General features: G+C 48.7%; 1 protein-coding gene across 4 annotated transcripts in view; it reads left to right on the top strand.

Annotated features, from left to right (window-relative positions):
- Nucleotides 1–12,725, top strand: part of AGAP3 (ArfGAP with GTPase domain, ankyrin repeat and PH domain 3) — an 80,696-nt gene extending 67,971 nt beyond the window's left edge. For 3 of the 4 annotated variants that reach the window (XM_073632616.1, XM_073632612.1, XM_073632615.1), the window contains 7 exons: nucleotides 4,405–4,554; nucleotides 4,660–4,821; nucleotides 5,328–5,482; nucleotides 5,598–5,688; nucleotides 5,918–6,140; nucleotides 8,444–8,699; nucleotides 8,779–12,725. In XM_073632616.1, coding sequence (XP_073488717.1) covers nucleotides 4,405–4,554; nucleotides 4,660–4,821; nucleotides 5,328–5,482; nucleotides 5,598–5,688; nucleotides 5,918–6,140; nucleotides 8,444–8,699; nucleotides 8,779–8,916 — 1,175 coding nt within the window. In that variant the 3' untranslated portion in view covers nucleotides 8,917–12,725. The remainder of the gene's footprint in view (nucleotides 1–4,404; nucleotides 4,555–4,659; nucleotides 4,822–5,327; nucleotides 5,483–5,597; nucleotides 5,689–5,917; nucleotides 6,141–8,443; nucleotides 8,700–8,778) is intronic. The other variant, XM_073632614.1, reaches the window with a different exon arrangement.
- The last annotated feature ends 8,873 nt before the right edge of the window (nucleotides 12,726–21,598 follow it).

Genomic DNA, 21,598 nt, shown 5'->3' with positions numbered 1-21,598 from the left:
TCCTACACTCTGATATCTCTGTCCTAAAACCACACTGGTGGGAACCGATGATCTACCACCAAATTTGTAGAGGAAGCCCACCCTGGACTTCCATACATATAGTGTCCCTGGTAGGAAATGAACACGGGACTCCAGAGTGACAAGGTCAGACAGCTTATGCCAGCTTACTGATCAATGGAAGGCTGATCTACCTATTGGATGTTTATGAGTCGACACAAGCAGAGGTGTGGCAGAGATATTAGGTGTCCTGAGCACAGTGTTTAGATTTGGGTACATCATTTCCAGGGCTCATTATAAGGTCATCGAGAGGAAGGGTGGAGTTAATGTGTAAATGTAAACATGTGGAAGGCTCTTTGTACACAACTAGTGTTAATAAGTGGACTGCTGAGGTTGCATGGCATGAAGGGAAGCTCTGTATTAAGTTTGTCAGGAGTAGGGGTGGGGTCAGCACATCATGTAAGCTCATTATGAGGTCATCGGTTAGAGGGGTGGTGTTAAAACGTGTCATTAGGTGGAGGTCTGGTGTTGGTACTGCATGTGAGAGGGGACTCTGAATGTGGTCATCAGGAAAGATAGCATGTTTGGCGGCTCAGTACAGTATATGAAGACATGAGTTGGAGCGATTGTCAACAGCAGATTGGAGACTCTTTTGAGCTCACCAAAGAAATATGGGCAACTCCATAGGCTCCATCTGGACTGATGTGGGCCAGCACATCATGTGGAAGGCTCTATATGAGGTCATCATTGGAGAATGGGTTTTGGCATATCATGTAGAAGACTTTAAGGTCATCATTGGAGAAGGAGTTTGCATATCATGCGGAAGGTTCTATATGAGGTCATCATTGGGGAATGGGTTTGGCACATCATGTGGATGGTGTCAAACCCATTTCTCCAATGAAGACCTCATATAGTGCCTTCCGCATGATGTGCCAAACCCATTCTTCATTGATGACCCCATATACAGTGCCTTGAAAAAGTATTCATACCCCTTGAAATTTTCCACATGTTCTCATGTTACAACCAAAAACGTAAATGTATTTTATTGGGATTTTATGTGATAGACCAACACAAAGTGTCCACATAATTGTGAAGTGGAAGGAAAATGATAAACGATACAAATAAATATGTGAAAAGTGTGGGGGGGGGGGGGGGGCATTTGTATGGCACCCCCCAGAGTCAATACTTTGTAGAACCCCCTTTCTCTACAAGTCTTTTTGGGGATGTCTCTACCAGCTTTGCACATCTAGAGAGGACATTTCTGCCCATTCTTCTTTGCAAAATATCTCAAGCTCTGTCAGATTGGATGGAGAGCGTCTGTGAACAAGCAATTTTCAAGTTTTGCCTCAGATTCTCAATGTGATTTAGGTCTGGGACTGTGACGGGCCATTCTAACACATGAATATGCTTTGATCTCAACCATTCCATTGTAGCTCTGGCTGGATGTTTCGGGTCGTTGTCCTGCTGGAAGGTGAACCTCTGCCCCAGTCTCAAGTCTTTTGCAGACTCTAACAGGTTTTCTTCTAAGATTGTCCTGTATTTGTCTCCATCCATCTTCCCATCAACTCTGACCAGCTTCCCTGTCCCTGCTGAAGAAAACCATCCCCACCACATGATGCTGCCACCACCATGTTTCACGGTGAGGATGGTGTGTTCAGGGTGATGTGCAGTGTTAGTTTCCCCACACATAGCGTTTTACTTTTAGGCCATAAAGTTGAATTTTGGTCTCATCTGACCAGATCACCTTCTTCCACATGTTTGCTGTGTCCTCCACATGGCTTCTCACAAACTACAAACAGGACTTCTTATGACTTTCTTTCACCAATGTCTTTCTTCTTGTCACTCTTCCATAAGGGCAGATTTGTGGAGAACACGACTAATAGTTGTCCTGTGGACAGATTCTCCCACCTGAGCTGTGGATCTCTGCAGCTCCTCCAGAGTTACCAATGGACCTCTTGGCTCTTCTCTGATGATGTTCTCCTTGCCCGGCCGGTCAGTTTAGGTGGACGGCCATGTCTTGGTAGGTTTGCAGTTGATGGATTGAACAGAGCTCCATGAGATGTTCAAAGCCTGGGGTATTTTTTTAAACCCTAACCCTGCTTTATACTTCTCACAACTTATCCCTGACCTGTCCTGATGTGTTCCTTGCCTTCATGATGCTGTTTGTTCACTAAGGTTATCAAATAAACCTCTGAGGGCTTCCCTTAACAGCTGTATTTATGAGATTAATTTACACACAGGTGGACTCTATTTACTTATTATGGTAATTTGTTCCACTAAATTTTAGTTAGGGGTATCAGAGTAAAGGGGCTGAATACAAATGCCCCCCCCCCCCCACACACACACACACACACACACACACACTTTTCACATATTTATTTGTATTATTTATCATATTCCTTCCACTTCACAATTTATGAGCCACTTTGTGTTGGTCTATCATATAAAATCCCAATAAAATACATTTACGTTTTTGGTTGTAACAAAATGTGGAAAATTTCAGGGGTGTGAATACTTTTTCAAGGCACTGTATACAGGGTCATCAATGAAGAATGGGTTTGGCACATCATGTGGAAGGCTCTGTATAAGGTCATCATTGAAGAATGTGTTTGGCACATCATGTAGAAGGCTCTGTATAAGGGTCATCATTGGAGAACGGGTTTGGAACATCCATGTAGAAGGCTCTGTATAAGGTCATCATTGGAGAACGGGTTTGGAACATCATGTAGAAGGCTCTGTATAAGGTCATCATTGGAGAATGGGTTTGGTACATCATGTGGAAGGCTCTATATGAGGTCACCATTGGAGAATGGGTTTGGCACATCATGTAGAAGTCTCTGTATAAGGTCATCATTGGAGAATGGGTTTGGTACATCATGTGGAAGGCTCTATATGAGGTCACCATTGGAGAACGGGTTTGGAACATCATGCAGAAGGCTCTATATGAGGTTTTTATTGGAGAATGGGTTTTGCACATAATGTGACAGGCTCTATATAAGGTCATCATTGGAGAATGGGTTTGGCACATCATGTAGAAGGCTCTGTATAAGGTCATCATTGGAGAATGGGTTTGGTACATCATGTGGAAGGCTCTATATGAGGTCATCATTGGAGAATTGGTTTTGCATATCAATTGACAGGCTCTATATAAGGTCATCATTGGAGAATGGGTTTGGCACATCATGTAGAAGGCTCTGTATGGGGTCATCATTGGAGAATTGGTTTAGCACATTATGTCATCAGTTGTGATATTAGAACAGAATGTGTGAGGCTTCATATGAGATCAGCATGGCATGTGTAAGGCTCTGTATGATGTCAGGCAGAGAAGTGGTGTTGGCACAGCATTTGGGTGGTCATCATGGAGGTAGGGTTCAGAGCAAGATATTGGAGGCTCTGTATGAGGTGATGGGTGGTATGTCAGGATCTGAGAGGCTGCGTATGAGGCCATCAGTTGGTCTGTTGAATCCTCCCACATTCCGTTTTAACACCCTAACTGATGACCTCATACGGAGCCTCTCAGATGCCATGCTGACCCAACCACCCATCACCTCATACGCAGCCTCCAATATCCTGTTCTGAACCCTGCCCCCTTGATGACCACCCAACTGCGGTTCCAACACCACCTCTCTGCCTGACAACATCTTACAGAGCCTCACGCGTGCCATGCTGATCTCATATGAAGCCTCCCACTTTCTTTTCTATGAGGTCATCATGGCGGGGTGGGTTAGCATGGCATGTGCAAGACTCCGTATGATGATATCAGGCAGAGAGGTGGTATTAGAATATCAGGTGGGAGGCCCAGATTGTTGAAGGCTCTGTAAGATGTCAGCCTGGTGGGGGTTTCATCAAGGCATAGGGAAGGCTTCATATGAGGTCATCATGCGGAGTTGGGTCAGCACAGCATGTGGGAGGCTCCATATGAGGTGGTCATGTGGGGGTGGGTCAGAATTTGGGAGGCTCCATATGAGGTCATCATGTGGGAGTGGGTCAGCTCGGAATGTGACAGGCTCTACCTAAAGACATAAGTTATGGTGCTTGAAGAGCATCTGGGAGGCTCCATTTGAGGCCATACATGGTTGGAGTGTGGAACCAGCAGATGAACGCAGAGTTGCGCAATGTTTGACTCTCATTGGTAGAATGGGATTCTGGATGAGTTCCAGAAGCGGCACATATTTAGCCCTTCAGCATAGATTTCAGCTTTAGTTTTATACTTAAGCAATGGTCTGATCGAGATGGATCTTCTGCTCCATTTTTCATCGATTGCGTGATTATGAAGGAGGAATATTTTGTATTCTGTATGTTGTGCACTCTGGGAATGCTTTGGACCTAATTTTTCATTTATTTTGGGGCGGAGGAGACACCGGTCTGCTGCTCAGCCTGAATACGTTGTCTGATATTGTCCTGTAGGGGGCACACTTTCCACCAACTCTTTGTCCTCGGAGCGCTCTTTCAGTGGTCTCAGTCTATCAACGTTCAGTAGGAAGAGTGATGGGGTCAGTCTGACCCAGAGGTCTTATTCCGTCTGTAGCGGGGAGCAGTGGGGTGACACAGCAACAGGTGAGATGTTGGGATTTGGAGAATGGAGCTCCACCCTCCTCGCTGATACCTGTACCTTTTACATATGAATTGATTGTCTGTTCTCACTGGGTCGTGGATTTGTAGGTGTCTCTCCAAGTGATTCTCTCAGTCCAGCTCCAAATTTGGGGGGCACAGCAAGTCCTAAACTAGATCCTCCACCTTCTCCTCATGCCAACCGCAAGAAGCACCGCAGGAAAAAGAGCAGTGGCCCACAGCTTCCTGAGGGGGCCCCCACTACGGGAGAGGGTAATATGCTGAATGATGAGGATGGAGTCTCTGGGGAGAGGGTTCTGCATCATTGGAGCTTAGTTTGTGTTGACAAAGTAGGAGGAAGGATTACACCGGCATTGAGAACAAGGGGGTGACTGCTGGGACGGGGGTAGAGGGGCATTACCATGGGAGGTGTGACTGCTGGGATGGGAGTAAAAGGGCATTACCATGGGGGGTGTGACTGTTGGGAAGTGGATAGAGGGGCATTACCATGGAGTTACTAGGCAGGGCTGTATGAAGTCTGTAGTAATTTGGAGTCTTGTGATGAGCTGTCCACACTAAAGATCATCTTTTTTTTTTTTGGTGATGGGGCCATGGTCCAGTTCCATCTTTGTTAGAGAATGTGAGAGTGCAGGAGTCATCATTCATGGGGTTGGGGGATATCACCTCACCGAAGGGACAGACATACACAGGGGCGAGGAAGGGAGATAGAATTAGTCCCCCCAATGTTCTGAGCTGTAATCTGTCTCTCTCTGCTTCAGAACCAGAAGAATCGTACGGCTTTGTGATCGTGTCTTTAACCAGTCAGAGTTGGCACTTCGAAGCTTCGGTGTATGAAGATCGAGAACTTTGGGTTCAGGCCATCGAAAGCCAAATCCTGGCCAGTCTGCAGAGCTGTGAGAGCACCAAGAATAAGGTGTGGTAACCGTTTTCTCTATCCGGTGATGTCCTGTCAATGTGGAATGCTCACTGACCTTCACTTCTCCTGGCCCTCACCCTACCCACCATCAATCCCTCTGCTCTCATTACAGACACGGCTCGGCAGTCAGAGCGACGCTCTCGCCATTCAGTCTATCCGGAGTGTGAGGGGGAACAGCTTGTGTGTAGATTGTGACACTCCCAGTGAGTACCCGCCTGTCCACTCTGTCCATCACGCCTTTTCCAATGTATGTCCTTGGTGATGTCCATCCTCACTCCTCCCTGATTATGTTGTGTAGACACCAGAGACTGGCCTACCAAACTTCACTGTCCATCCTGATAAGATAAGGACACAAATGACCAGTTATGGGACCAGAGTTTGCCTAATTGTTCATTTATTGATTTACTTCCTATCGTGTTTTTCATTTTTCAGATCCGGACTGGGCCAGCCTAAACCTTGGAGCTTTGATGTGTATAGAGTGCTCAGGAATTCACCGCAACCTTGGGACACATCTCTCTCGTGTGCGCTCTCTCGATTTGGATGACTGGCCGGTTGAACTCACTATGGTCATGATGGCCATTGGGAATAGTCTGGCCAATGCTGTGTGGGAGCACTGTACAGAGGGGTACAGTAAGCCGACTCCGGAGAGCTCCAGGTGAGTTCTGAGAGACGGAATGAGGTGCTAAAAGTGAGATCACCCTTGTCCCTGCGATTCCTTCACTCAGTCTCGCTCTCTCTGCTCTCTAGTTGAGATTCCCACCACTTTGTGACAAGAACGTGTCTAGTTTTAGTAAATTGTAGTAGTCACAATCCATCCTACACTAATAAGTGGCCAGAAGTTCCTGCACTCTTCAGAGGTCTATCCAGCTGATGGGTTGACATTGATCCTTTCTCCTCACTCCCCCGTGATGTACCAGTTTTGCTGAAAAGTTTGCCTCCCCCAGCATAAATGGTGAAATTTTGGCATTGATGTTGAAAATCTGACTGATCATGCCAAAAAAACTGTCTCTTATTTTTGGATAGTGATGATATGTATGAAGGCATTTATTGTCGCAGAGATGTGTGGCTCCTTTTTAAATCCTATTGATGCCAAAAATCCTCTAAATGTTCCTAATGAAGAGTTTCCATCCCCCGGAATGTTTGGCCTTGGTACAGACACACAAGGTGATACGCACACAGGAGGGTCATTTCCTACATCTATGGTGTCTAAATAGAAATAGTCAGTGCGTTTGTTATCTCTCGCATGGATGCACTGAGCAGGCTAGATACTTTGTACCTAGGTAATGGAACTTTATAAAGATGGAAAACAATATAAAAAGATACCCAAAGCCTTGAATTTACCAGTCAGTACTGTTCAGTCACGTAACAAGTGGAAAATTCAGGGATCTCTTGATGCCAAGCCAAAGTCAGGTAGACCAAGAAAGATTGCAGCCACAACTGCCAGAAGAATAGTTTGCAATGCAAAGAAAAACCCTACAGGTAACCTCAAGAGAAATACAGGCTGCGCTGCAAAAAGACAGTGTGATTGTTTCAAGGAGCCCAATCTGACGATACTTGACCAAAAGTGAGCTGCATGGTGGAGTTACCAGAAAGAAGCCTTTACTGGGGGGGGTGAGCTGTAAAGGTATGGGGGGGGGGATCTTGTGAACATTGACAATTTGCATTCTTCTGCAGGAAATCTGCACATGGGATGCTCTTGGACTTTCCAGCATGTTAATGACCCGAAGCACAAGGCCAAGCTGACCCTCCAGCAGGACAATGACCCAAAGCGCAAGGCTAAGTTGACCCTCCAGCAGCACAATGACCCAAAGCACAAGGCCAAGCTGACCCTCCAGCATGACAATGACCCGAAGCACGAGGCCAAGCTGACCCTCCAGCAGGACAATGACCCAAAGCACAAAGCCAAGCTGACCCTCCAGCATGACAATGACTGAAGCACGAGGCCAAGCCGACCCTCCAGCAGGACAATGACCTAAAGCACAAGGCCAAGTTGACCCTCCAGCAGGATAATGGCTCGAAGCACAAGGCCAAGCTGACCCTCCAGCGTGATAATGGCTCGAAGCACAAGGCCAAGCTGACCCTCCAGCGTGATAATGGCTCGAAGCACAAGGCCAAGTTGACCCTCCAGCAGGATAATGGCTCGAAGCACAAGGCCAAGCTGACCCTCCAGCGTGATAATGGCTCGAAGCACAAGGCCAAGCTGACCCTCCAGCGTGATAATGGCTCGAAGCACAAGGCCAAGCTGACCCTCCAGCAGGATAATGGCTCGAAGCACAAGGCCAAGCTGACCCTCCAGCGTGATAATGGCTCGAAGCACAAGGCCAAGCTGACCCTCCAGTAGGATAATGGCTCGAAGCACAAGGCCAAGCTGACCCTCCAGCGTGATAATGGCTCGAAGCACAAGGCCAAGCTGACCCTCCAGCGTGATAATGGCTCGAAGCACAAGGCCAAGCTGACCCTCCAGCAGAACAATGACCCAAAGCACAAGGCCAAGCTGACCTTCCAGTGGTTACAGAAAGATAAAAGTTATGGAGTGCCTGTCTCCTGACCTCCATATCATCGAGCCGCTCTGGGGAGAACTCATACAAGGCCACCAAAAACTTTCCATGATCTGGAGACATTGTGCCAAGACCAATGGGCAGCTCTACCACCTGCAATAATTCCTCCTAGACAACTATTACAGAGGACTGACAGCTGTCATTAATGCTACAGGGGGCAATGCACAGGGTTAGGAACTAAGGGGACGCATACTTCTTAACAGGGGGCATTTCATTGGTTTACTTGTTGCCATGTTTTGTTTTATGATGGGGCTGTTTTCACCTCCAGTTACAGAATAGAAATCCCATAAAAAATACATAGCACAACCGTCCTTGCACCATGCACTGCTATTATTCAGTGAAGTTCCCCAGCTTGCTGTCAAGGTCCATTCATAGGTTCTTGTGTTCTGTTGCTCTTCAGGGAAGAAAAGGAGCGGTGGATCCGTGCCAAGTATGAGCAGAAGCTTTTCCTGTGCCCTCTGCCAGCCTCTGATGTACCCCTGGGACAGCAGCTCCTACGAGCCGTGGTGGAGGATGATTTGCGGATGGTGGTGACGTTGCTCGCTCACGGTACGAAGGAGGAGGTGAACGAAACGTACGGAGATGGCGATGGGCGCTCAGCGCTTCATCTCTCAGCAGCAATGGCCAACGTTGTGTGCACACAGCTTCTCATCTGGGTAAGAGGAAGGAAGATCTGGGGTTGGGTTTCCTCTCCGATATTATGTATACTAACACGTTTCTCTCTTGTCTCTTTAGTATGGCGTGGATGTGAAGTGCTGTGATGCTCGCAGTCTCACTCCGCTTTCATACGCTCGTCGAGCTGGCAGCACGGAGTGCACGGATATTCTCCTCCAGTATGGCTGCCCCAGTGACAGTTCAAGCCCTGCTCTGTAACCCCCGAGGACTCACGTGACACGACTCAGCGTTCCTGCTGGTGACCTGGCTCTGGCAGCCATTTTTTATTTTGTTTTATTATTGATTCTCAGGATTCTGGACTATACCTCCGTGTCCCTGTGCTGACCCTCCATCACATGTTCTTGCTGCTCATTGTTGTACGTGTCAGTCCTGCGGAGCAGCGTATGTAACACTAGTACAATCCCTATCTAGCGGCATTATTCAATGTATTCATAAAACAGACTGTGCACAGGCTTCAATGCTGGGTGTGCAAGAGACGGTTCATAAGGAGAAATATGGAACATCAGTTATTAACAGTGTTAAGGTACAAGAAGGTACGTCCTGCTGATGGTGTTCCCGGAATGCACAACGCTGTCTGCTACTTGAAACATGTAATGTATAGAGTGTTAGTATCTTCATCACCTTTACATTTCTGAATATATCAATTTTCATGGTACCGATAGTTGGATCTGTTTGCTGGTCTCCTGTATCTCTATAGATATGTATATATGTATTATATGTATAAGACTGTTGGCTGGATAACACTTTGTGGGGATAAATGAAGCAATTTGTGTTTACATACATTATAGTATTCGGTATTGTATATTTACTTGACGCACATCTTCTCTAAACTGGAAGAAGGTGCCGAAACCTTGACTTGACTCGCAGGTTATCTTCTACATTAAACCTGAAGACATGTATACAGTAGTAGGCCTTGATTAGCAGATCTCCAGGACCTGGGGGGGGGGGGGTTCCTAGGTCTGATATTTAGAAGGTCTGTGTGAGGATCTGATACTTTCCTTGAATGTTTAATGACTGCCTCCAGAATTCTTCATTATCTCACCCATCCATGAGCTCCTTTAGTATTGGGGAAGTGGGTCTTGGACAGCCAGTAAGTTGGAGCTCCTGGACAAATGCTACATCGAGTGAGGGATTTATTGAATTAGAGAGGGATCATGGATAGACTTCCTTGTCTGGTGGTAGACACTGTATGACAGACGGATTAGAGGATAATGTAACACAAACTTTCTGGTCAGGAGGTAGACATTGGGTGGCAGACCTTCCGGATTAGTGTTACATGTTGAGGGACAGATAACCTGGTCTGGAGGTAGACCTAAAAAGACAGACCACCTGGATTAGAGGAAAATGTAGGACAAACATCCTGATCAGGTGGTAGACCTTGTGGGACAGACCTCTTGAACTAGTGGTACATGTCAAGGGACAACAACCTGGTTAGGAAGTAGACATCGAAGGAAGAACCTCCTGGACTATAGGTAGATGTTGAGTGACTTGGTTTAGAGGTAGACAATGTGAGACAAACCTCCTGTATTAGTGGTACATGTAGAGGGACAGACAACCTGGTCTAGAGGTAGACCTATAAAGACAGGCCTGGATTACAGGAAAATGTTGCAGGACAAGCCTGGTCAGGTGGTAGACATTGTGGGACAGACCTCCTGGACTAGTGGTACATGTCAAAGGGACAGATAACCTGGTCTAGAGGTAGACCTTGTCGAGGGACAACCAACCTGGTTAGGCAGTAGACATTGAAGGAAGAACCTCCTGGACTAGAGGTAAATGTGGAGTGAGTGACAAACTTCTTGGTTAGGAGGTAGACCATGTGAGACAGACCTGTATTAGTGGTACAAGTCGAGGGACCGATAACCTGGTCTGGAGGTAGACATAAAAAAACAGACCTGGATTAGAGGAAAATGTTCTGGTCAGGTGGTAGATATTGTGGGAAAGACCTCCTGGACTAGTGGTGCATGTCAAGGGACAGGCAACTTGGTCAGGAAATAGATATTGAAGGAAGAATCTCCTGGACTAGAGGTAGTTGTTGAGTGACAACCTTCTTGGTCTGCAGGTAGACATTTAAGGACAGACTTCCTGGAGTAGAGGTACATGATGATGGGCAAAATATGAAAGCTGAAGCTCCTGATCAATGGACACAAGATGAAGGGGAAGAATTGGAAATAAATTATCATGTTCATGGACTGTAGGCAGAAAGAGCTCTGTAGAAAAAGAGACACAGAATGGGTGACAAGTGAGGGATAAAGCAGAAGTAAACTGAGACCTTCTCTGGGTACCGGGATAACAACAACGAATTGTGCCCAACACAACATAGCCATTGGAGCGTTCAGGTGAGGTGTGGACAGAGTAGACATGTAGATGATTCATTGGTGAATGGAATTTAGGTTTTCATAGAGTAATGATCCAATCTGCTGGTCAGAGAGGACAGGGTAGATTATGTATACAAGACATCTGGAGTAATGGTCAGATTGGGGTTCTGTATAGTTTCTGATATAATGGCCAGGTTGTGTAGTATTGTATATAAGATATCTGGGGCAATGGTCAGATTGGGGTACTGTATATCTGCGGTAATGGTCAGGCTGGGGTTCTGTATATCTGGGGTAATGGTCAGGCTGGGGTTCTGTATATCTGAGGTAATGGTCAGGTTGAGGTTCTGTATATCCGGGTAATGGCCAGACTGGGGTTGCTTGTCTTGGACAGCAACCTGATTCCCACTTGTGATTAGGCAATGGCAGCAAAGTGGTACACTGCTGGGTTATCATTCTGCTCTCCCTCTGTCTGCATGTTCAGACTGTTGAACGACAGCAGTGGGCAAGACAATGAAGTCTTGATTTGCTATTTTTGTGGCCTCCCCTTCTCTGAGCTTGCTGTACAGGGGTGGATATCAGGACAGGTTTAAATGTAGATATTTAATGACCTCTTCACTTGGCTGAATGGTACTTTTTTATAACTGCCATATATTCAGTTCTTGCAGGCCCTCTTTTAGAATGCTGGTTACCTGGCTGTGCCTGGTTTCAGTACTTTCTGATTCACTCTGGAAATGAGGGTCAGAAAAGTGTCAAAATGTCTTATCTTTATCATTGTTTCAGGACAAACAGGTCTGCAATGGCAGCTCTCATACGTTTTCATGACAGACACTTTAACAAGAATATTCATCAAATCTTCTCAGGACTTGTCCTGTCTGTGGGCATTTTTTGGCTTATGGTGGGACATTTGATCCTGATGATGATCTGACCTTCAAAAACATCTCAAACTTTCTTCAGAACCACTTCAGCTCTGCCCCAATAGATAGGCGTGGGCCTCAAGGTGGTTGCGTTCCTAAGATCCTTCAGGGTTGTTGTGGGTGTCGAGGAGGTTACATTCCTAAAATCTTTCAAGGATTGTGTGGATATCAAGGAGGTTGTATACCTAAGATTTTTTAGGAATGGTGTGAGCATCCAAGAGGTAGCATTCTTAAGAACTTTCAAGGTTGGTGTGGGTGTCCAAGGGGTTTTAGTCCTAAGATCTTTCAGGGTTGGTGTGGGTGTCCAGGAGGTTTCATTCCTAAGATCTTTCAAGGATTGTGTGGATATCAAGGAGGTTGTATACCTAAGATTTTTTAGGAATGGTGTGAGCATCCAAGAGGTAGCATTCTTAAGAACTTTCAAGGTTGGTGTGGGTGTCCAAGGGGTTTTAGTCCTAAGATCTTTCAGGGTTGGTGTGGGTGTCCAGGAGGTTTCATTCCTAAGATCTTTCAGGGTTGGTGTGGATGTCCATGAGGTTTAATTCCTAAGATCTTTCAGGGATGGTCTGGGAGTCCAGGTGGTTGTGATCCTACGATCTTTCACTGGTTTCCAGGAAGATTGTCGGGAAATGTGATTCAGAACATGGTATCTGAAGAGGACAAATCATGATGTGGAAGAATTTCTGTTTGTACATTGTGTACAGTTTATTTATATTGTTCTGTACATATGCTGAGTTGTCTTGTGTATGTGCTGTGAAATAAAACTTGACTTCTTTAATGTCTTTGTGTCATTTGCTGGGAATCCTGTTCCTCACATTGGGAAAAATGTGTCAATTCAGAGGCCCCAGTCAGAATTTTTGTGTAACCAGCTTGGAGCCACGTACTGGCTTCCTCTTTCATCCTGGAGTCCTTCGCTGGCACAGAGAGAGGCAGTTGTAAGAAAAGGTTAGTTATGACAATGTGAGAGGAAGGTGTAGAGTCCTAAAAAATGAGGGAATAGATTGAAGAGAAGGACCTCCAAGGTGGTTTTCTATGAAATACTGCCTGTGCCTTGAACCACACCAGAGAGGCAACAGGAGATTAGGGAAGTGAACAAGTGGCTGAGGAACTGGTGTAGGAAGGAAGGATTGGGGTTCCTCGAAAAATTGGGCTGACTTCTCAGTCGGTTACCGGCTCTTTAGTAATTACGGGCTGCACCTTAATGGGGATGGTACAGCTCTATTGGGAAGAAAGATGGCCACAAAGTTGGAGGAGCTTTTAAACTAGGTGTTGGGGGGGAGGCATTTAAAGGTAGCGATAACTGGCAGTGAGCATAGGATAGAGGGGAATAGTGAAGTCACTAGTGATAGTATATCTATAACATCTAATTCCGGGGTTAATGTGTTACCGAACGAAGCCTGAGAAATCATATGGAAAAAAATAAATATTTGCACCAATACAAAAGTCAGGGGAATGTTCACAAATGCCAGGAGCCTAGTCAGTAAAATGGAGGAACTGGAGCTGCTATTACATGAGGAGTATGTGGACTTCATGGGAATAACAGAAACCTGGTTTGACAGCTTACGTGACTGGCTGGGAAACATCCAGGGGTTTTCCTTGTACCAGAGGGACAGGGGGGGTAGGAGAGGGGGAGGGGGTGTGTCAATATATCAGGAATGATTTATGAGTAGAAGAGCGGAATGACATCAGCAATGTGGGAAGGGGGAGGTGGAGTCCGTATGGGTGGAACTCCAAAGGGTGGAAGTAAGCAGGAAATTAATAGTTGGGGTATGTTACAGGCCCCCTAACCTGAGGGAAGAGGTGGAGTTGGATCTCCTTTCACAGGTGGTAATGGCAGTAAGATGGGGGACTTTAATTATCCCCACATCAACTGGGCGGAAGGGACAACCCAGTCATTAAAAGCCCGCCATTTTTTAAATGTTCTACAGGACAACTTCATGGCCCAATTGGTGGGATTCCCCAACTAGAAGTAAAGCATTGCTAGATCTTTTAATTACAAATGATACAGATCTAATTGCAGATGTGTAAATATGGGACAACTTGGGAACTAGCGACCACAGAATTATTACATTCCGCATAAATCATAGGATAGGGAGGCATGAGGGGAGTACAAGAACACTAAATTTCAAAAGAGTCAACTTTTCTAAACTGCGCTCAATGCTGCAGGATATTAAGAGGGACCAAATCCTTGAAACATTGTACACAGAGAAAAAATGTGAATGCTTTAGGAATATATTAAATAAATGTATCACCGAGTGCATTCCAAGGGGTAATATAGAAGAACAAAGGTTAAACCTTTTGTGGCTGAAGCAAAACATAAAATGCCATTAAGGACAAAAAAAGTACAAAGCGGTGAGGTCAGTGTCGGCATTCAAACAATACAAAGAATGCAATGTGAGGTGTAAGAACGCAATCATTGCAGTTAAAACACTATGAGAGACACATAGCGGAGAAGAGAAAAAATAATCCCAAGAAGTTTTTGGAATATATTAACAGTAAAAAGGTGAGGACAGAACACATAGGCCCCATAAAGGATGAGGAAGGGAAGGTGGTTAGATGACAAGAAGGCAGCTGTGTTAAATGCTTTCTCCTCCGTCTTCACAAAGGAAAATGAGGGGTATTCTGACCACGATAGTATTGTTAGCGATGCACATGCTAACCCCTAGGGGCTTTCAGGATAGAGAAGGATCTAGGGGTCCTAGTAGATGACAGACTAAGCTATAGCAAGCCGTGTCAAGCTGCGGCTACCAAAGCCAGCAGAATATTAGCATGCATTAAAAAGGGGACTTACTCCAGAGATAAAACGATAATTTTACCACTTTATAAATCTCTGGTTTGGCCACATCTGGAGTATTCCGTCCAGTCCTGGTCACCAGTCCTCAGAAGGGATGTGCTGGAACTGGAGAGAGTCCAGAGAAGGGCAACTAAATTAATATGAGGCCTGGAGGACCTCAATTATGAGGAATGACTACAAGCGCTAAATTTATTCTCCCTGGAGAAGAGACACTTGAGAGGAGATATGATTGTGATTTACAAATATCCCAACGCTGATCCCAGCCTAAGTATGAAACTTTTCAGTCCCAGGTAGTGTAAGAAGACACGGGGCCACACGATGAGACTGGGGGAGAAGCGGTTTAACCCTAAGCTGCGTAAGGGTTTTTTTTTTACAGTCAGGGTGGTAAGGATGTGGAACTCTCTTCCACAATCTGTGGTGTCGGCAGGAAGTATGGATAGTTTTAAAAGACTCTTGGACGGGCATCTTAACGAAAACAATATACGGAATATGGGAAATGTTTTTTCTACACACACACCTACACAGGTTGAACTGGATGGACTGGACTCAACCTTACCAACTATGTAACTATAACCCGGCAGGCGTTCTCTTGATGGCTCTTTGAATGGTTCCTGAATTGTGGTCTGTGGTCAGTAATGGATAAACACCATCTTCTCACATTTACACAACGACAGTTATTCATGTCTCTATTGTACAGATAGTTTAAACATTTCAAAATCCAGGAGAAAGAAAAAGCATCTGAACCCCTTTATGTATCAACTGGTGAGGCCTCCTTTAGCAGCTTTACCTGTCAGTGGTCACGATGGTCTCATTGATTTTGGGTTGATTTTGGCTCCTGTAGACTCCTGTAGATGTTCGGAAGCTTTAAACCTGAAATTCCTCTAGTCGCATAAGGAAATACATATCTCGGACATAAATCTACACATTTAAAACAACGGCTTAGTGACCTCAGTACACCACAAGGCCAAGGCCAAATCAATTTACATCAAAAGTGACAGCGTGCACCGTAAACCAACCATTCTCAACCAGGGTTCCTCTAGAGGTGTCCAGGGGTTTCTTAAGCTGTGATTGATTGACCTCCTATCTGATGGGGCCAGCATACTTCTGGGTCCATTGCCACCCAGCTGCATGACGCAGGCGGTTGAAGAATTATTTATAGTAGGCATTCCTTCAGACCTGCAAGCTAAATCCTCTGGGGTAAAGAAGTTGAGGTAGGCTGTCCTTAACATACAATTTCTGAATACACATCCAGATGATGATACATTGGTGTCTGTCCTTCCTCTTCAGATCAGGACCAACATTGCCAGGAACTCAGGACAGATTTTGTCCCCAAACCCTGTGGACAACAGACCTTCATATTAACATGGCTGCCTCCAAACCCTGAAAGATCTCCCATCCGGGGAAGACCTGAAATTCAACCAGCACTACACAAAGATGACAAACTCTGTATTCTGTATCCTCAACACCTTATATCTGACCCCTGAGTATTGGCTGATGGGTGGAACTGGATGGTCCTGTGTTATTTTACAGCCTTCTAAACGATGGATCTCAGTATTGCTGCATTTCCCTCTCGTTCAACTTTTCTGAAGCCCATTGCAGTCTTGTAATGTGCTGGTGATGTCCTCAAACGTTCGCCTTTATCGTGTACACATGATGCTTTGTGGATGGAACACAGATCTTCTGGGCCGTGTCCTTTCCTGTTAACTTTGTCAAGCTTGGGGGATTACATGGCATGGTTTGTGGGTGGGGCTTGGATGGAGATTGTAGTACATCCCACCATCTGATTATCCTTCGATCACCTGTCAGAGCTGTTTCCTGTGATTGTCACTTCCAGGCCCCTCTTTTTCACATCTTTGGCATGTTGCCTATCTTTGGTCTATAGCTGTCTCCTCTCTCCCGTGTCATACCTGTATCCAATATAGGGGGCTGAAATGTGTCCCCTCTCCCTTTTGGCCAGAAAGGGTTCAGAACCAGCCTTACTTGACGCGTTTCATCACTCTTGGCTTGCTCATAAGGATAGGAGACCTAGTGCTTAATAGGGGGTCATAGTGCATATTGGGGGAAATTGGGGGTCCTAGTGCATAGTGGGGGGCGAGGGGGTCCTGGTGCTTTAGTGGGGGTAGAGGGGGGGTCCTGGTGCTTATTGGTGACACTGGCAGTCAGTGGGGGAGGGGGCAATACCTGGCTGCTTAATCCATCTGAAATCCTGTAGAAGAGTCATCCCCCTTTCGATGCCAGTTCAGTGACAGGCCCGGGCTCCTCTGCAGGGATGCTGGGGATGCCAGTACAGTGACAGGTCAGGGCTCTTCTGGAGGGATGCCAGTACAGTGACAGGCCAGGGCTCCTCTGGAGAAATGCTGGGGATGCCAGTACAGTTACAGGCCGGGGCTCCTCTGGAGGGATGCTGGGGATGCCAGTACAGTGACAGGTCGGGGCTCCTCTGGAGGGATGCTGGGGATGCCAGTACAGTGACAGGTCGGGGCTCCTCTGGAGGGTTTCCTGTACAGTGACAGGCCGGGGCTCCTCTGGAGGGATGCTGGGGATGCCAGTACAGTGACAGGTCGGGGCTCCTCTAGAGGGATGCTGGGGATGCCTGTACAGTTATAGGCCGGGGCTCCTCTGAAGGGATACCAGTACAGTGACAGGCCGGGGCCCCTCTGAAGGAATGCTGGTGATGCCAGTACAGTGACAGGCCGGGGATCCTCTGGAGGGATACCGGAGATGCCAGTACAGTGACAGGTCGGGGCTCCTCTGGAGGGAGGCCCGGGATGCCTGTGCAGTTACAGCTCGGGGCTCCTCTGGAGGGATGCCGGGGATGCCAGTACAGTTACAGGCCGGGGCTCCTCTAAAGGGATGCCAGTACAGTTACAGGCCGGGGCTCCTCTGAAGGGATGCCGGGGATGCCAGTACAGTGACAGGCCGGGGCTCCTTTGGAGGGATGCCAGTACAGTTACAGGCCGGGGCTCCTCTGAAGGGATGCTGGGGATGCCAGTACAGTTACAGGCCGGGGCTCCTCTGAAAAGATGCCGGGGATGCCAGTACAGTGACAGGCCGGGGCTCCTCTGGAGGGATGCTGGGGATGCCAGTACAGTGACAGGTCGGGGCTCCTCTGGAGGGTTTTCTGTACAGTGACAGGCCGGGGCTCCTCTGAAGGGATGCCGGGGATGCCAGTACAGTTACAGGCCGGGGCTCCTCTGGAGGGATGCTGGGGATGCCTGTACAGTTATAGGCCGGGGCTCCTCTGGAGGGATACCAGTACAGTGACAGGTCGGGGCTCCTCTGGAGGGATGCTGGTGATGCTAGTACAGTGACAGGCCGGGGATCCTCTGGAGGGATACCGGGGATGCCAGTACAGTGACAGGCCGGGGATCCTCTGGAGGGATGCTGGGGATGCCTGTACAGTTATAGGCCGGGGCTCCTCTGGAGGGATACCAGTACAGTTACAGGCCGGGGCTCCTCTGGAGGGATGCTGGTGATGCCAGTACAGTGACAGGCCGGGGATCCTCTGGAGGGATACCGGGGATGCCAGTACAGTGACAGGCCGGGGATCCTCTGGAGGGATACCGGGATGCCGGTACAGTGACAGGCTGGGGCTCCTCTGGAGGGATGCCGGGGATGCCAGTACAGTTACAGGCCGGGGCTCCTCTAAAGGGATGCCAGTACAGTTACAGGCCGGGGCTCCTCTGAAGGGATGCCGGGGATGCCAGTACAGTGACAGGCCGGGGCTCCTCTGGAGGGATGCTGGGGATGCCAGTACAGTGACAGGTCGGGGCTCCTCTGGAGGGATGCCGGGGATGCCAGTACAGTTACAGGCCGGGGCTCCTCTAAAGGGATGCCAGTACAGTTACAGGCCGGGGCTCCTCTGAAGGGATGCCGGGGATGCCAGTACAGTGACAGGCCGGGGCTCCTCTGGAGGGATGCTGGGGATGCCAGTACAGTGACAGGTCGGGGCTCCTCTGGAGGGATGCCGGGGATGCCAGTACAGTTACAGGCCGGGGCTCCTCTAAAGGGATGCCAGTACAGTTACAGGCCGGGGCTCCTCTGAAGGGATGCCGGGGATGCCAGTACAGTGACAGGCCGGGGCTCCTCTGGAGGGATGCTGGGGATGCCAGTACAGTGACAGGTCGGGGCTCCTCTGGAGGGATGCCGGGGATGCCAGTACAGTTACAGGCCGGGGCTCCTCTAAAGGGATGCCAGTACAGTTACAGGCCGGGGCTCCTCTGAAGGGATGCCGGGGATGCCAGTACAGTGACAGGCCGGGGCTCCTCTGGAGGGATGCTGGGGATGCCAGTACAGTGACAGGCCGGGGATCCTCTGGAGGCATGCCGGGGATGCCAGTACAGTGACAGGTCGGGGCTCCTCTGGAGGGATGCCGGGGATGCCAGTACAGTTACAGGCCGGGGCTCCTCTAAAGGGATGCCAGTACAGTTACAGGCCGGGGCTCCTCTGAAGGGATGCCGGGGATGCCAGTACAGTGACAGGCCGGGGCTCCTCTGGAGGGATGCTGGGGATGCCAGTACAGTGACAGGTCGGGGCTCCTCTGGAGGGTTTCCTGTACAGTGACAGGCCGGGGCTCCTCTGAAGGGATGCCGGGGATGCCAGTACAGTTACAGGCCGGGGCTCCTCTGGAGGGATGCTGGGGATGCCAGTACAGTGACAGGTCGGGGCTCCTCTGGAGGGATGCTGGGGATGCCAGTACAGTGACAGGCCGGGGCTCCTCTGGAGGGTTTCCTGTACAGTGACAGGCCGGGGCTCCTCTGGAGGGATGCTGGGGATGCCAGTACAGTGACAGGTTGGGGCTCCTCTAGAGGGATGCTGGGGATGCCTGTACAGTTACAGGCCGGGGCTCCTCTGGAGGGATGCCAGTACAGATACAGGCCGGGGCTCCTCTGATGGAATGCTGGTGATGCCAGTACAGTGACAGGCCGGGGATCCTCTGGAGGCATGCCGGGGATGCCAGTACAGTGACAGGTCGGGGCTCCTCTGGAGGCATGCCGGGGATGCCAGTACAGTGACAGGCCGGGGCTCCTCTGGAGGCATGCCGGGGATGCCAGTACAGTGACAGGTCGGGGCTCCTCTGGAGGGATGCCGGGGATGCCAGTACAGTTACAGGCCGGGGCTCCTCTGAAGGGATGCCGGGGATGCCAGTACAGTGACAGGCCAGGGCTCCTTTGGAGGGATGCCAGTACAGTTACAGGCCGGGGCTCCTCTGAAGGGATGCCGGGGATGCCAGTACAGTGACAGGCCGGGGCTCCTCTGAAGGGATGCTGGGGATGCCAGTACAGTTACAGGCCGGGGCTCCTCTGAAGGGATGCCGGGGATGCCAGTACAGTGACAGGCCGGGGCTCCTCTGAAGGGATGCCGGGGATGCCAGTACAGTTACAGGCCGGGGCTCCTCTGAAGGGATGCCGGGGATGCCAGTACAGTTACAGGCCGGGGCTCCTCTGGAGGGATGCCGGGGATGCCAGTACAGTTACAGGCCGGGGCTCCTCTGAAGGGATGCCGGGGATGCCAGTACAGTTACAGGCCGGGGCTCCTCTGGAGGGATGCCGGGGATGCCAGTACAGTGACAGGCCGGGGCTCCTCTGGAGGGATGCCGGGGATGCCAGTACAGTGACAGGCCGGGGCTCCTCTGGAGGGATGCCGGGGATGCCAGTACAGTTACAGGCCGGGGCTCCTTTGGAGGGATACAAGGGCAGTGATAGCGCAGACATTTCTGCTGCCACTTGTCAAAAAAGAGTCAGAAGCAAAAGACTTCCTCTACTCACTTCTCTGACTGATGACCAATGCAGAGCGCAGCAGGGGAAGCCAGTGGTGGAAGTCTTCTTTTGCATATCAGTGGCATCCCCAGCATCCCTCCAGGTGTGAAGGCCACAGGAGCGGTGATACCACTGTCACATCTCCTGCCAGCCCAGGGAATATGAGTTACTACCAGGGGAGCGACGGGGGAACATTATGTACTCACAGTATGTATGGAACATGTACCTAGGTGAAGCTGCCGGCTGGTCGGGCCCTACTGTTAAATGATGGGGCCCCCGGTCCCGGGTCCCCCTTAGCGGTAATCCTGACCACAGGACAGACGGGGAGTAATCAGATGAATGCCATGGCCTGATCTCTGCCAGGAAGATGGACCTTTCTGTAGCAGAACATCGGAGAACTGAGCGCAGTATTGGGGATGTGAAGTTCTGATGAAGAGGAAATGATGGAAATCTCGCTTTGCCCCAAACTATGGTGACCCGATAAACGCTTCATGTATCACTACGCCCCAACCTAAGCCGCCATCTTTGTGAAGCTCACCGATCTGCCTCTTGTCAGGTTACCGAATTATTTTATAAGGTGACACCACAATCTCATTTCGCCTCATTTTCAAGATTTATTATTCTCTCCAGGTTCACTTACTTTGTATCTTCCAAGAAGTCAAGTCTCCCTTATTTCAGTGCTATTGGTTTATTCTGATTCTCGCGGAGTACGAGGCGCACAGTATTGGAGGGAATGGAGAGTGATTTGTATAGATTTTCTCTGGAGTCAGAGCCAAAAAAAAAAGTGTTTTTTATTCAATTTTATTTAAAAAAAATAGGAAGTACGAGATCGGGACGCTTAGACTTCTCAATGACTGGTGAAGCTCTCCACTTTTTCTTCATGTTTTTTGGGCTCTTTTCCCACTGTGTGATAAGAATCCCTTTGTTTACAGAGCTCAGTAGTACTAGCTAAAGTTTAGTACAAAAGTGAACCATAGGAATGACTCCTCCCCATCAGAGCAGTATCTCCTCCTCCAGAGCATTGATCCTTCCCCCATCAGAGCCGTGACTCCTCCTCCAGAGCATTGATCCTTCCCCCATCAGAGCCGTGACTCCTCC

Source organism: Aquarana catesbeiana, linkage group LG05, assembly GCF_042186555.1.
Source record: "Aquarana catesbeiana isolate 2022-GZ linkage group LG05, ASM4218655v1, whole genome shotgun sequence".
Taxonomy (NCBI): domain Eukaryota; kingdom Metazoa; phylum Chordata; class Amphibia; order Anura; family Ranidae; genus Aquarana; species Aquarana catesbeiana.
The sequence above is the reverse complement of the archived record's forward strand: the minus strand, read 5'-3'. Positions and strand labels throughout refer to the sequence as shown.